This window comes from Anomaloglossus baeobatrachus, chromosome 11 (genome assembly GCF_048569485.1).
Source record: "Anomaloglossus baeobatrachus isolate aAnoBae1 chromosome 11, aAnoBae1.hap1, whole genome shotgun sequence".
NCBI classification, from domain to species: Eukaryota; Metazoa; Chordata; class Amphibia; order Anura; family Aromobatidae; genus Anomaloglossus; species Anomaloglossus baeobatrachus.
The window spans coordinates 155,857,387-155,871,993 of NC_134363.1; the positions used below are offsets into that span (position 1 = coordinate 155,857,387).

General features: G+C 49.7%; 1 protein-coding gene across 2 annotated transcripts in view; it reads right to left on the minus strand.

The window, feature by feature from the left end:
- The window catches only part of PEX10 (peroxisomal biogenesis factor 10), a 32,147-nt gene that overhangs the window by 16,180 nt on the left and 1,360 nt on the right, over positions 1 to 14,607 (minus strand). The window contains exon 1 of one of the 2 annotated variants that reach the window (XM_075328655.1): positions 10,092 to 11,272. The exons of the other annotated variant lie outside the window; for it this stretch is intronic. Coding sequence (XP_075184770.1) covers positions 10,092 to 11,199 — 1,108 coding nt within the window. The 5' untranslated portion in view covers positions 11,200 to 11,272. Of the gene's footprint in view, positions 1 to 10,091; positions 11,273 to 14,607 lie in introns of those variants that run through there. 2 annotated transcript variants of the gene reach the window in all.

Consider the following 14,607-nt stretch of genomic DNA (forward strand, 5'->3'; position numbering starts at 1 on the left):
TGCCGCGCCTGCCAGCACAACCTGTGCCTCCTGTGACCCCGCTTCACCACCACTGCTGCCCCCCTCCGGTAAGAGAACATCGGAGTATAAGACGGACCCCATTTTTCTTTTTTTTACCTTTTTTTATGTCTAAGTTTGGGGTGCGTCTTATATTCCGGTGCGTCTTATAAAGCGAAAAATACGGTAAGTGCTGAGGAAGAGGAGTTAGCTATGACATGGGTATCCAGCAATCATCCATCTTTAATGCCAACTATAATAAACTTCAGAGCTAAGGGGGAACCATTCAAGAAATATATGTTTGCTGAAGATATTTTAAGGAAGGTCACACCAGTAAACTGGTGGAAGTCACTTAAGCGCTTGGATTTAGAGACTGTTCAAGTAATGATTTCACTTTTAACAGCAGTAGCTTCTTCTGCAGGCGTTGAAAGAATATTCTCTTCCTTTGGACTCATTCATTCTAAATTGAGAAATCGGTTGGGACCCAATAAAGCAGGAAAGCTTGTTTTTCTTTTCCAGATTATGAATAGGAACAAAGAAGAAGATGACGACAAGTGAGCTACAGAGGACAGCAGGGACAGTAGCATTTAAGTTTTTCATGTGTCGGCTGGGCTGACAGTCGAAGTTTCTTAACCCTTTAGTGACGGAGCTAATTTTCACCTTAATGACCAGACCAAATTTTGCAATTCTGACCAGTGTCACTTCATGAGGTTATAACTCTGGAACGCTTCAACGGATCCCGGTGATTCTGAGATTGTTTTTTCGTCACATATTGGACTTCATGTTAGTACCAAATTTAGGACAATATTTTTTGTGTTTATTTATGAAAAAAATTGAATATTGGCAAAAATTTTGAAAATTTAGCAATTTTCAACTTTTGAATTTTTATACCGTTAAACCAGAGATTTCTGTGACACAAAATAGTTAATAAATAACATTTCCCACATGTCTACTTTACATCAGCACAATTTTGGAAACAAAATTTTTTTTCGTTAGGAAGTTAGAGGGGTTCAAAGTTTATCAGCAATTTCTCATTTTTACATCAAAATTTACAAAACCAGTTTTTTAGGGACCACATCACATTTGAAGTGACTTCAATAGGCCTAGATGACAGAAAATACCCAAAAGTGACACCATTCTAAAAACTGCACCCCCCAAAGTACTCAAAACCACATTCAAGAAGTTTATTAACCCTTCAGGTGCTTCACATGAACAAAAGCAATGTGGAATGAAAAAAAGCAAAAATTAAATTTTACCTAAAAATGTTGCTCTAACCCAAATTTATTCACTTTTAGAAGAAATAACACAACAAAATGGACCTCAAAACTTGTTCCCCACTTTCTTATGAGCGCGCCGATACCCCACATGTGGTCAGAAACCTCTGTTTGGACAAATGGGAGGGCTCGGAACAGAAGGAGCAATATTTGAATTTTGGAAAGCAAATTTGGCTGAAATAGATTGCGAGCACCATGTTGCATTTACAGGTCCGCTAAGGTACCTAAACAGAAGAAATCCCTCACAAGTGACACCATTTTGGAAACTAGACCCCTCAAGGCTTCTATCTAGGGGTATAGTGAGCATTTTAGATCCACAGGTACTTCACAGATTTTGTTAACGTTACGTTGTCATATTGAAAATTTTAATAATTTTCTCAAAAATGTTGCTTTAGCATCAATTTTCTCACTTTTTCAAGAGGCAATTCCAAAAATTTGACCTCAAGGTTTGTTAACCACTTTTTTATGAGCGCGGTGATACCTCACATGTGGTCTGAAACCTTTGTTTGGACAAATGGGAGGGCTTGGAACGAAAGGAGCAATATTTGAATTTTAGAAAGGAAATTTGGCTGAAAAAGATTGCGGGCACCATGTCGCATTTGGAGGTCCCCTAAGGTACCTAAACAGCAGAAACCCCGCACAAGTGGCCCCATTTTGGAAACTAGGCCCCTCAAGGAATTTATCTAGATGTTTGGTGAGTACCCTGAACCCTCAGGTGCTTCACAGAATTTTATAACGTTGAGCCATGAAAAAAAAAAAATAAAATTTTACCACAAAATTGTTATTTCAACCAGGTAGCTTTTTTTTTTACAAGAGTAAAAGGAAAAAATTCAGTATAACATTTATTGTGCAATTTCTCCTGAGTTTGGCGATACCTTATATGTGGTGGAAATCAACTGTTTGGGCGCATGGCAGGGCTCGGAAGGGAAGGAGTGCCATTTGACTGCAAAATTGGCTGGAATCAATAGCGGACGCCAGGTTGCATTTGGAGAGCCCCTGAGGTGCCTAAACAGTGGCGGTCCCCCACAAGTGACTTCATTCTGGAAACAAGACACCTCAAGGCTTTTATCAAGGTGTATAGTGAGCAGTTTGAATCCACGAGTACTTCACAGAATTTGATAAGCTTAGGTTGCCATATTGAAAATTTTCATTTTTTTCACAAAACTGTTGCTTTAGCATCAAATTTCTCACTTTTTCAAGAGACAACAACAAACCGTGGACCCCACAGGTTGTTATCCAATGTCTTATGAGCACAGGGATACCCCACATGTGGCCAAAAACCTCTGTTTGGATAAATGGGAGGGCTTGGAATGGAAGGAGTACCATTTGAATTCTGGAAAAGTTGAAATAAATTGCGCGCACCATGGCACATTAGCAGGGCCCCTTGGGTACCTATACATCAGAAAACCCCCACAAGTGACCCCATTTTGGAAACTGGATTTTATTCAGGAGTATAGTAAGCATTTTGAATCCACAGGTACTTCACAAAAATGTTGCTGTAGCAACAAATGTCTCACTTTTAGGCTATGTGGCCATGATCCAGCGACACGGCGTCTAGTACACAGTGTCAGCCTCCTGCAGAGATGTGAGTGTTGTCCACGGGAGAACGCAGCTGCCCAAGCCCACGATTTGGGTTCAGGCCGCTGTGGAGCTCTATGCTACCTGCAGAGAACACTCATCTCCGCAGCATAAATTGACATGCTGAGGCTCGGGAAGCTGCGCCACAGGTCGGTTTATGCTGCGGAGAAAAGAAGCACATTGGGTATGGGATTTCTAAAAATCCTTCCACTGTGCTTCTACTGCACAACGCAGCGTTATGGACACAGGGAAAACACTCTGCGCCCAAAACGCTGCAAACCCTGATTGTGGGCACACAGCGTAAAATGCTACAATGGATGAATGGATAGATGTCAAACAAATATAACGTCCCATTCCCCTGCATATTCTAAGCTGGCGCCCTTTAGTGCCTTTCATGTGGCACTAAAGGGTGCCTAGCCTTGTATTTAGCCCCCCAAAAAATTAATAATTAAAATAAACGACGTGGGGTCCCCCCTATTTTTGATAGCCAGCTAGGGTAAAGCAGACAGCTGTAGCCTGCAAACCACAGCTGACAGCTTCACCTTGGCTGGTGATCAATTTGGAGGGCTCCCCAGGCGTTTTTTAAAAAAAAAAAAAACGTGGGGTCCCCCCCAAATTAGATCACCAGCCAAGGTGAAGCGGACAGCTGGGGTCTGGTATTCTCAGGGTGGGAAGAGCCATGGTTATTGGACTCTTCCCAGCCTAAAAATAGCAGGCCGCAGCCGCCCCAGAAGTGGCGCATCCATTAGATGCGCCAATCCTGGCGCTTCGCCCCAGCTCATCCCGCGCCCTGGTGCGGTGGCAGACGGGGTAATATATGGGGTTGATACCAGCTGTAATGTCACCTGGCATCAAGCCCTGGGGTTAGTGATGTCACGGCATCTGAACAGATACCCGACATCACTAACCCAGTCAGTAATAGAAAAAAAAAAGAAAAAAAAAATTTATTTGAAAAAACACTCCCCGAAACATTCCTCTTTTACCAATTTATTGAAAATAAAGAAATTCCGGTCGCTGTAATCCATTTTGGAGGTCCCACGCCGGCTCTGGATCTTCTAGAATATGGGGGGGCACGTTCAGGGAACGTATCCCCCATTTTCTGGAAGAGCAAGCTCTCCATGAGCAGTGTGGGTGCAGTAATCTGAGAATACTGCACTCACACTGCCCCGGTCCAACCTAGGGCAGAGTGACCTGCAGTAACCTCATTCCAGAATATGAGGGGCACGCTCACAGAACGTACCCCCCATTTTCTGGAACAGCAGCCTCTCCATGTGAGGAGTGTGGCTGCAGATCACTGCACTCACCCTCCCCCGGTCCACAGTGGAGCCTGTGCATCAGCGACGTCAGCAGGATTCCTGCTTGCAGGGATCCAGCTGACAGCCGCTGTCTGCGCATGCGCCGCCAGCATTGAAGAAGGAGGCGGCGATCGCGGGCCCGGAGCGGCAGACAGGTAACGTATAACCGGGGGCTTGGGGGGGGGGTGACGGGGGGTGACCTAGTGGGACCTGGGGACACCTTTCTGCCGCATGTGACGTGTCACATGCGGCAGAAAGAGCAGAATGAAGGCGGCCGCGCGCTGTGCGCCGCCATCTTCCACGCTCCGGAGGGGGGAGGGGGGTGGTGGCTCTGGAGAACCGGAGGGGGCTCCGGTGACCAGAGGGCTCCGGTGGACCGGAGGAGGGGTCAGGGGGAGGACATTTCCCTCCGATCTGAAATGTTTGATCATTTCAGATCGGAGGGAAATGACTGCAGAGCCGGCGCCGGCGGCAGTTTTCTGTGCGCTTCGGCGCCATTTTGGATGTCCGGTGGGGGTAGGGGTGGGGGTGGGGGGACTCTCCGGTACCGGGGGCTTTGGGGGCACTAGGGGGTTAGATTTCTTTCTCATCTGACATGTTTGATCATGTCAGATGAAAAAGAAATCAGTTTTACCGGCCATTTCTTTTTTTTTCATGTGTTCGTCGGTATACGGTGTATACCGCCGATCACATGATCGGGGTCCAAAAAAAACACCCCGATTCATAATCTGGGGGGTCTCAGCTACCCCCGGTAGCTGAAACCCCCGAGATTTTCGGTCGCTGGGGGGCGCTACAGGGTTTTTTCGGGCCGCCGCTTTAAAGCGGCGGAACAGAATAAGTACCCCGTTTTGCCGCCGCTTTAAGTCGTACGGCCGTCGTTATGAGGTTAAATATATATATATTTTGTTTAGCCAAATTAGTTAAACATGGATGTTTGTTTAAGCAAATAACTTATGCTGTAATGTTGTTATTGTTTCAGTTGAATAAATCTATTTAAATTGTTATTAAGGTCAGGATTATTTTTCTCCTTCCTAAGTACAACAGAACAGTGGTGTCCAAATATGAATGATTAACCCATTAAACTGGGGAGAAAAAAGTAATATAAAAAGTGATTCTAAAAATCTTCATCTACTTGCATGTTAAAGTAGCAAGAACTAGTTTAGGTAGAAACTTTGATTTAAATCACTTAGATCAAGCCTTACTGATTAGTGATTTAAATCGTGATTTAAATCAGTTAGATTTAAATCAAATCCACCCTGGTTTTTTGCCAGTCACAATCCGTCCAATTTTGAAAAAATTTTTTAAAAAAAACAGATCCAGCGACTGATGCTGCTGGATCTGTTTTTTTCTCTTTGACTTGTATTAGCGATTGATATCCTCACGTTTCATCCATCGTTTGACAGATGTCAAAAAAATCTTTATCCGTCGGACAGAAACGATGTCCACAGTAACTTTTTTGTGTAAGTCTAAAAAAAGGAAAAAAAAAAAAAAAAAAAAAAACGGACAGCGACGGATCAGTCACCGTCCGTCGTTTGGTACAATGGAAGCCTATGGGCGCAGGATCCGTCCAATGACTGAAACCATCGACAGATTCAGGTTTGTTTTTTTTTTTTTTTTTTAACGGAGCATGCTCCTATTTGTTATTTAGCTTCCAGCTAGTCGGATCCGTCACATCAGTTTAGCCACAATCTCGAACAGATCCATCGAAAAAATGGATTGTGACTGACGGCAAAAAACTGATTTGTGAAAAGGGGCCTAACAAGTGAGACACAACTGTGAAAAAAATTCTCGTTTTGAAGGGATCAATGAAGGCTATAAATTAACTAGTAACTTCAAAGATCCACGAGGGGAAAAGGACGAAGCGCCGCATCCACGAGGGGAAAAGGACGAAGCGCCGCATCCACGAGGGGAAAAGGACGAAGCGCCGCATCCACGAGGGGAAAGGACGAAGCGTCGCATCCACGAGGGGAAAGGATGCTGCAGTGATGATGGGACAGGTGGGAGGAACGAACACACACACACACACACACACACACACACACACACACACCAGTGGAGGTCCAATCAGACAGTTATCACCGCTCCTGTTTTGACAATCTGACACTTCTATTTTGTAAACAAATGTACTCCCTATGAAATATCTTATTATACTAAGAGCCGTTCCTCTGTTATTCCTCCTGGGAGTGCATGAATACATTGAAACAAGGGTGTTTCCCTTTTTCTAAAAAGAGAGTGTCCGTAAATAGACTGACACCATCCAATCAGTGCGGAGTGTCAGCAGAGGAATGGCAACACCCAGTTGTCAGTTTCTGTATAAATTTCTTGGAGGAATAACAGAGGAACAGTACAATGTATTAGTTGTAAGTAAAGATGCTCCAGAGATGATGTTATAGGAAATTCAAGTGTTCAATATAGCACATAGAGACTTGTCACAAGGGCGTTAGTTCCCTTGGCTAGTTGGCCCCCTTAGCACAACCACGTGGGCGTGCTAACATGCTAATGAATGAACAAAGTCAGAGGCATGGTCGCTCTCCTCCGCTGCCACCACTGTTTTTCGGCTCATTGCGCTCGATCAGAGCATCCCCAGCACTTCCGGTCATGCGCACTACACCAGTCTGAAGCTGGGACGCGTACACCCGACTTCATAGTGCCCATGACCGGAAGTCCGGAACGTCTGATCATGCGCACGGAGCCGAAATCCAGCGGTGGCAGCAGAGAGGTGAGAGTGACTATGCTTCTGCGCATCAATTAGCATGTAAAGACACCCACAGGGATGTGCTAAGGGGGCCAACTAGCCAAGGGAAGTAACGCCCGTGTGACTAGTCCATGCACTCATTAGCATGTCATATCGGATATTTAGAAATACTTTTTCTAAAGCTTTATCTATGCTAGTGTATACAGGGCCGGTTAGGCAGGGATTAGTAATATGCACCCAGAACTGCTCGTGGTCCTGAGTGCATATTGGACCCAACAGGTTCCTTTAACTGCAGCAAAATTCTTCTTCAAACTTTCAGAAATGACGTCATTGGTGCAATGTCTTCAACATCGGGGAACTTTGTGGGTCGGGTCCCCTCTTATTCCTCCTCCTACAAGTCATTTAACTTGCGTGCTGACGCCATTACTGCTGTTGGTGGCGCATGCGCATTGATAGTGTTATGGGGTCTAAAAAAATAAAATAAAAAAAATTAGTGCTGCAATTAGCGCATGCGCATTCTGTGATCTCTGGCACCATTTTATTGAAGACACAGTGGACTAATATGAGTGGCAGCGTCACATGCACATATGGAGTTCTTTTTTTCAGCAGCGCATGCGCCGTCGCCAGTTAGTCATCTCCAGTGTCCTCAGTAAAATGGCGCCAGAATCAGGGCAAGCGCGTATTTTGATTGAAGACAACGTCAAAATAGTAATGAGCATGCGCCAACAGCAGCAGTAATGGCGGCGGTGCAATATTAAATGAAGAAAAGGAGGCAATGCCGGAGGAGGAATCGTTAGAGGACCTAACTTATAAAGTGCCGGCCTGATGATAAAGTCACTGTACAAATTACATCATTTCTGAAGGCCTGAACAAGGATAATTCTGCAATCAAGCATCAGATTTCTCAACTGACGGTATCATTGTAATCAGCATCCTAGAGCCATTATGGCACTGCTACTAGTTTATAGGGGAAAAAACCTGCTGGTTGGTTCCCTTTTTTACCACCCAATTTGAGAGCAGCAGAATGTAGGGGTAGAGATCCTGATTCCAGTGATGTGTCACTTACTAGGCTGCTTAGTGTACTTTTCATAAAGCAGTAGATCATCATTACAGGACTACTTGGGGCGCTGCAGATAGTCCAGCATATTCATGAGCTCTGTGTAATGGCTAGATCTGCAGCAGAGAAACCACTGATTATATCAAAATGACAGCAAGTGACATCACAGGAATCCGAGTCTCTGTCTCTACATTATGCTGCTCTCAGATGGGAGAGAAAAAAACCTGGTGACAGATTCCCTTTAACTTCTCCGGCACAGAAAAACAGAGCAGACAGATGTGGCCGAGAGGAGCAGCAACCACTAGCCGCTGCTGTTTTGTGATTGTTTCACCCATGTTCCCCGACTGGACGATTACACGGGTGAAACAACTGGATCCCTACAAAAAAAATCACTCATCTAATGGGCAGCCCCAGTGGTGACCGCCCGCAATGCTTTATGGCAGCTCCATCAGGCCTTACCCTGTGGGTGCGCAGAGAGTGGTTGCACGCTGTGCGACACGGCTGCCAAGGGCATCACACAATGAGCAAATACCCTAGAGAACAAGCCTATTAACCCCTTCACCCCCGGACGATTTTCTGGTTTTTTTTTGGGGGGGTGGGGAAGTTTGCTCCCCTTCTTCCGAGAGCCGTCACTTTTGTGCCAATCTTCCCATATGAGGGCTTTTTTTTTTTGCAGGACAAGTTCTACTTTTAAATTAAACCATAAGTTTTACCAAATTGTGTAATGGAAAAAAAAAAAAAAACACACACACACACACACACACACACACACACACGTTGTCCAAAAGCAGTGATGCACTTTTTACACCAGTTTCCGCAAACTAAAGCGTTCTCTTTTTTTGTCTTGAGCGGACGTTTTTATTGGTACCATTTTTTGCACAGATGCTACGCAAAATTTGCGAGACAAAAAAAAACCTCAAAAATGTAATTTTGGCATTTGCATTTTGCCGCTACGCCGTTTACTGATCACATTATATATTTTGTTAGATCGGGCATTTTTTAATGCGGAGATACCAAATGTGTATATTTTTATTTTTTAACATTTTAAAAACTTTTTTTTTTAATTTTACTAGTCCCCCTAAAGGAACTATAAGGATCAGTAATCTGATCGCTCATTCATTTCTGTTGATCACAGCTACACAGCTGAGATCAGCAGAAATACTCACCTCTTGTTACAGGCAGCACTCAGCCAGCTAGAATAGGAAGTGAGTCATGTGAGGTATGACTGTGCTACCATCGACTCAGAATGATCACGTCACGATCACACTGATTGAGCCAAGTGAGTGAACATTTACAGTGGCGGGCATTTAAATCGCGCTGTCACTTTTACAGCGCAATTTAAGGGGTTAACAGGCACACGTAGATCGCAGATTCACCCGTGCCTGCGAGGCACACATGTCAGCTGTTCAATTCAGCTGAAATGTGCAGGAATCACCACCGGCTGCCCACAGCAGCCGCAGGTGATTACACTATGATGGCTTAGGAGGTATCAGTATAGCCCGCGGACCTGCAAGAGACACCAAAGACTGTACAACCCTTGCCACCTTCACCGCCCGGGCCTGCCCCTTCTCCAAGCCAAAACAAGAATGCCGCAGAGACACCATCACATGTTTCTCAACGCTGGCAGTAAACTAGCCAGGTCTTTCACCGGGAAGGAACAACCACAGGAAGGGCAGTCTCCAGTCAAGGAAACCGCCTATACCAAAACATGGTATCCATCCACAGACCGCTGTTTCGGGGTATTTGCCCCTCATCAGTGTGGAGTAGGAAACTGGCTAGTGGGAGCAATGCCTAGTAGAAGACTACATAGGTCTTCTCCAAGCCAAGTATCGGATTGAGCAAAACAACTTACTGGAGTGACCTACTAAATCCATTTATTGCCTGCCCACAGAGTAGGTAATGATGTTTGACCGGGTGTGCGACTTAGGACCCCCTCGTGGATTAGTGGTGCACCTGCCTGACCACCACCCCATTGACATGAACGGAGCAGCACATCGAATAGTGGCCTCTTACATCTACAGACTCCAATTGTTCATATTTCACAAATACATACACAAATCTCATTGTTGTTTTTGGCTTTACCCTCATTTATTTTGTTGTCTATAGAGCGGATCTACGAGATGACGCACTAGTAACATTTTCTAAGCAATGCATTGGGACCAATGTCCACGTATTCAGATTTGGTCACCCACCGACCTCGGAAGGAATCCAGACTTGAGAGGATGGACGCCCCTGTCCACACGGCGAATCGACGATCCTCCGGAGAGACTACATTTACGTTGACCCCTTTTGGCACCATGGGTTGAAGCTCTTCTAAGATCCTCTCGTTGAGTCCAGGAATCATGGTCGTCCCACCAGACAGGACGATGTTGTTGAACAGATCTTTGCGTACGTCAATGGGGCATTTCATTATGGTGATATAGATAAGCTGATGCAGGCCGGGCGCCTCTAAACCCACAATAGACGGCTCGAAGAGGATCTCAGGGGCGCGGAACAGCTGGCAGTCTAGGTTTACGATGTTTCCATCGGGAAGTTGGTATGTCTTGCTTCCTCCTGTCAGGCCACGCGGAGGGTTTCCTCCAGTCGGCCGTACATAGCAGAGGTTCTCCTTGATGTCTCTCACTATTTCTCGTTCTGCGCTGCTCACGAAACTCTGGCCGACTTCCAGAAGAAGCTTGCCGAGATGATCGGTGATGTCCCTGCCGGCCAGGTTCAGTCTCGCCACAGTGTTGGGTATAATGTATCCGTTGTAGATTGGCACCATATGGGAGACGCCATCGCCGATATTCAAAAACAGCCCTGTGGTAGCACCGGAGGAATAAAGTGACAAGGCAGCTTTTAAGGAGACATACATCCCCGGGACATTATACCTCTCGAACATTATTTCGGCCATCATCTTTCTGTTGTTAATTGGACTGAAGGGGGTTTCAGTTAAGAAGACCGGATGGTCGCTGGCAGACAAGCCAAGTTCATGGTCATACACGTAGCTCCAGATGCTCCCCATGTCATCCCAAGATTTAACAATTCCTCGTTCTACTGGAGAGGACAGAGCGAGGATTCCTCTTCTGGCCTGGGCGTCTTCTCCAATATAACACTTCTTCTGCTCTACTCCCATCAGCGACAACTGGACCCGCGGCCGACCCACAACCGACGTAATGACGGATCTCGGGAGTTTATCACCGGAAAGTCCAGCCTTGCATAGTCCTGAGCCGTTGTCAAAAATCACAGCTGGGCAATCCATGATCTTCGTTAGGTGTTCACCTGGGGGCTTCACTGACCACTTCAAATATAACTGATGCGACATGAGGTGGTGTCTGATGGTTAATGGGCCACGATGATGGTCGCTACAGGCTCCGCGAGGTGTCGCATCAATCTGAACAAGCGCTTCTAGAATAGAACTCTGAGCCACTGAGGTCACAATGACCCATCCCCCGGCCTGGAAGCCACGGCTGGAAGACAGTCATGGATGATAAGGTTTGTGTTGTGCAACAAAAAAACGCGTCCAGCCCAAACCCAGCGCTGGGCTCAGGTGGGATCCTTGTATGTTTGGTTTGGATTTTTTCCGCAGATGCCGGTTACATTGCAAAAGGGGAGAATTGAGAGGAAGGGACGGATTTAGGGCCAGCGGTGTCCTCAACATTGCCAATCCGCACTCCGGATACATATAGGTGGAGAACAGATCTGGCAAAAACAGCTGTACAGGACACTAATATGTATATAAAACAAATGCAACCCACACCCCGCAACCCACGCGCCAACACAGGCCCCGCAACCCACGCGCCAACACAGGCCCCGCAACCCACGCGCCAACACAGGCCCCGCAACCCACGCGCCAACACAGGCCCCGCAACCCACGCGCCAACACAGGCCCCGCAACCCACGCGCCAACACAGGCCCCGCAACCCACGCGCCAACACAGGCCCCGCAACCCACGCGCCAACACAGGCCCCGCAAGCTGCGTGCTGGCCCATGCTGAACAGGTAAATAGACTCAAAGCTTCATATTTTGGCACCAGACTATAATCCAGACACCTCTGCTGAGCTCAGCCGCAGTACTACATATGGCCTGTGCACAGGGGGGCGCTTGTTTACAGCAGGGAGCCTCCATGTTTTGCACAGAATGAAGACATCACATAACGGGGTAGCATAAGATTAGGGAAAAAAAATAAAAAAATAGTCCTTTTACATGGGGTCCCACAGCATCAGGAGCAGCGGCAAATAAACTGAGGCTGGGGCATCATCTGCCCAAAACAGGAGGGGGACAACAGGGCTGCAATGTACAGCACGGAATATTCACACTACAGGGAGGACTACAAGTCACAGCAAGGCCTGGCAAAATTGGGAAGAGCCTAAGTGGTTCTGGGGGCACGCAGGGAGCGCGCTGCACGCTGGGACTTGTGGTTCTGGGGGCACGCTGGGACTTGTGGTTCTGGGGGCACGCAGGGAGCGCGCTGCACGCTGGGACTTGTGGTTCTGGGGGCACGCTGGGACTTGTGGTTCTGGGGGCACGCTGGGAGCGCGCTGCACGCTGGGACTTGTGGTTCTGGGGGCACGCAGGGACTTGTGGTTCTGGGGGCACGCAGGGAGCGCGCTGCACGCTGGGACTTGTGGTTCTGGGGGCACGCTGGGACTTGTGGTTCTGGGGGCACGCAGGGAGCGCGCTGCACGCTGGGACTTGTGGTTCTGGGGGCACGGAGGGACTTGTGGTTCTGGGGGCACGGAGGGAGCGCGCTGCACGCTGGGACTTGTGGTTCTGGGGGCACACTGGGACTTGTGGTTCTGGGGGCACGCAGGGAGCGCGCTGCACACTGGGACTTGTGGTTCTGGGTGCACGCAGGGACTTGTGGTTCTGGGGGCACGCAGGGAGCACGCTGGGACTTGTGGTTCTGGGGGCACGCTGGGACTTGTGGTTCTGGGGGCTCGCAGGGACTTGTGGCTCTGGGGGCACGCAGGGAGCGCGCTGCACGCTGGGACTTGTGGTTCTGGGGGCACGCAGGGACTTGTGGTTCTGGGGGCACGCAGGGAGCACGCAGGGACTTGTGGTTCTGGGGGCTCGCAGGGAGCGCGCTGCACGCTGGGACTTGTGGTTCTGGGGGCACGCTGGGACTTGTGGTTCTGGGGGCACGCAGGGAGCGCGCTGCACGCTGGGACTTGTGGTTCTGGGGGCACGCTGGGAGCGCGCTGCACGCTGGGACTTGTGGTTCTGGGGGCACGCTGGGACTTGTGGTTCTGGGGGCACGCTGGGACTTGTGGTTCTGGGGGCACGCTGGGACTTGTGGTTCTGGGGGCACGCTGGGAGCGTGCTGCACGCTGGGACTTGTGGCTCTGGGGCACGCAGGGAGCGCGCTGCACGCTGGGACTTGTGGCTCTGGGGCACGCAGGGAGCGCGCTGCACGCTGGGACTTGTGGCTCTGGGGCACGCAGGGAGCGCGCTGCACGCTGGGACTTGTGGCTCTGGGGGCACGCTGGGACTTGTGGTTCTGGGGGCACGCAGGGACTTGTGGTTCTGGGGGCACGCAGGGACTTGTGGTTCTGGGGGCACGCAGGGACTTGTGGTTCTGGGGGCACGCAGGGACTTGTGGTTCTGGGGGCACGCAGGGACTTGTGGTTCTGGGGGCACGCAGGGACTTGTGGTTCTGGGGGCACGCAGGGACTTGTGGTTCTGGGGGCACGCAGGGACTTGTGGTTCTGGGGGCACGCAGGGACTTGTGGTTCTGGGGGCACGCAGGGACTTGTGGTTCTGGGGGCACGCAGGGAGCACGCTGGGACTTGTGGTTCTGGGGGCACGCTGGGACTTGTGGTTCTGGGGGCTCGCAGGGACTTGTGGCTCTGGGGGCTCGCAGGGAGCACGCTGCACGCTGGGACTTGTGGTTCTGGGGGCACGCAGGGACTTGTGGTTCTGGGGGCACGCAGGGACTTGTGGTTCTGGGGGCACGCAGGGACTTGTGGTTCTGGGGGCACGCAGGGACTTGTGGTTCTGGGGGCACGCAGGGACTTGTGGTTCTGGGGGCACGCTGGGACTTGTGGTTCTGGGGGCACGCTGGGACTTGTGGTTCTGGGGGCACGCTGGGACTTGTGGTTCTGGGGGCACGCAGGGAGCGCGCTGCACGCTGGGACTTGTGGTTCTGGGGGCACACAGGGAGTGCGCTGCACGCTGGGACTTGTGGTTCTGGGGGCACACAGGGAGCGCGCTGCACGCTGGGACTTGTGGTTCTGGGGGCACGCTGGGACTTGTGGTTCTGGGGGCACGCAGGGAGCGCGCTGCACGCTGGGACTTGTGGTTCTGGGGGCACGCTGGGACTTGTGGTTCTGGGGGCACGCAGGGACTTGTGGTTCTGGGGGCACACAGGGAGCGTGCTGCACGCTGGGACTTATGGTTCTGGGGGCACGCTGGGACTTGTGGTTCTGGGGGCACGCAGGGACTTGTGGTTCTGGGGGCACGCAGGGACTTGTGGTTCTGGGGGCACGCAGGGACTTGTGGTTCTGGGGGCACGCAGGGAGCACGCTGGGACTTGTGGTTCTGGGGGCACGCTGGGACTTGTGGTTCTGGGGGCTCGCAGGGACTTGTGGTTCTGGGGGCACGCAGGGACTTGTGGTTCTGGGGGCACGCAGGGAGCGTGCTGCACGCAGGGACTTGTGGTTCTGGGGGCACGCAGGGACTTGTGGTTCTGGGGGCACGCAGGGAGCACGCTGGGACTTGTGGTTCTGGGGGC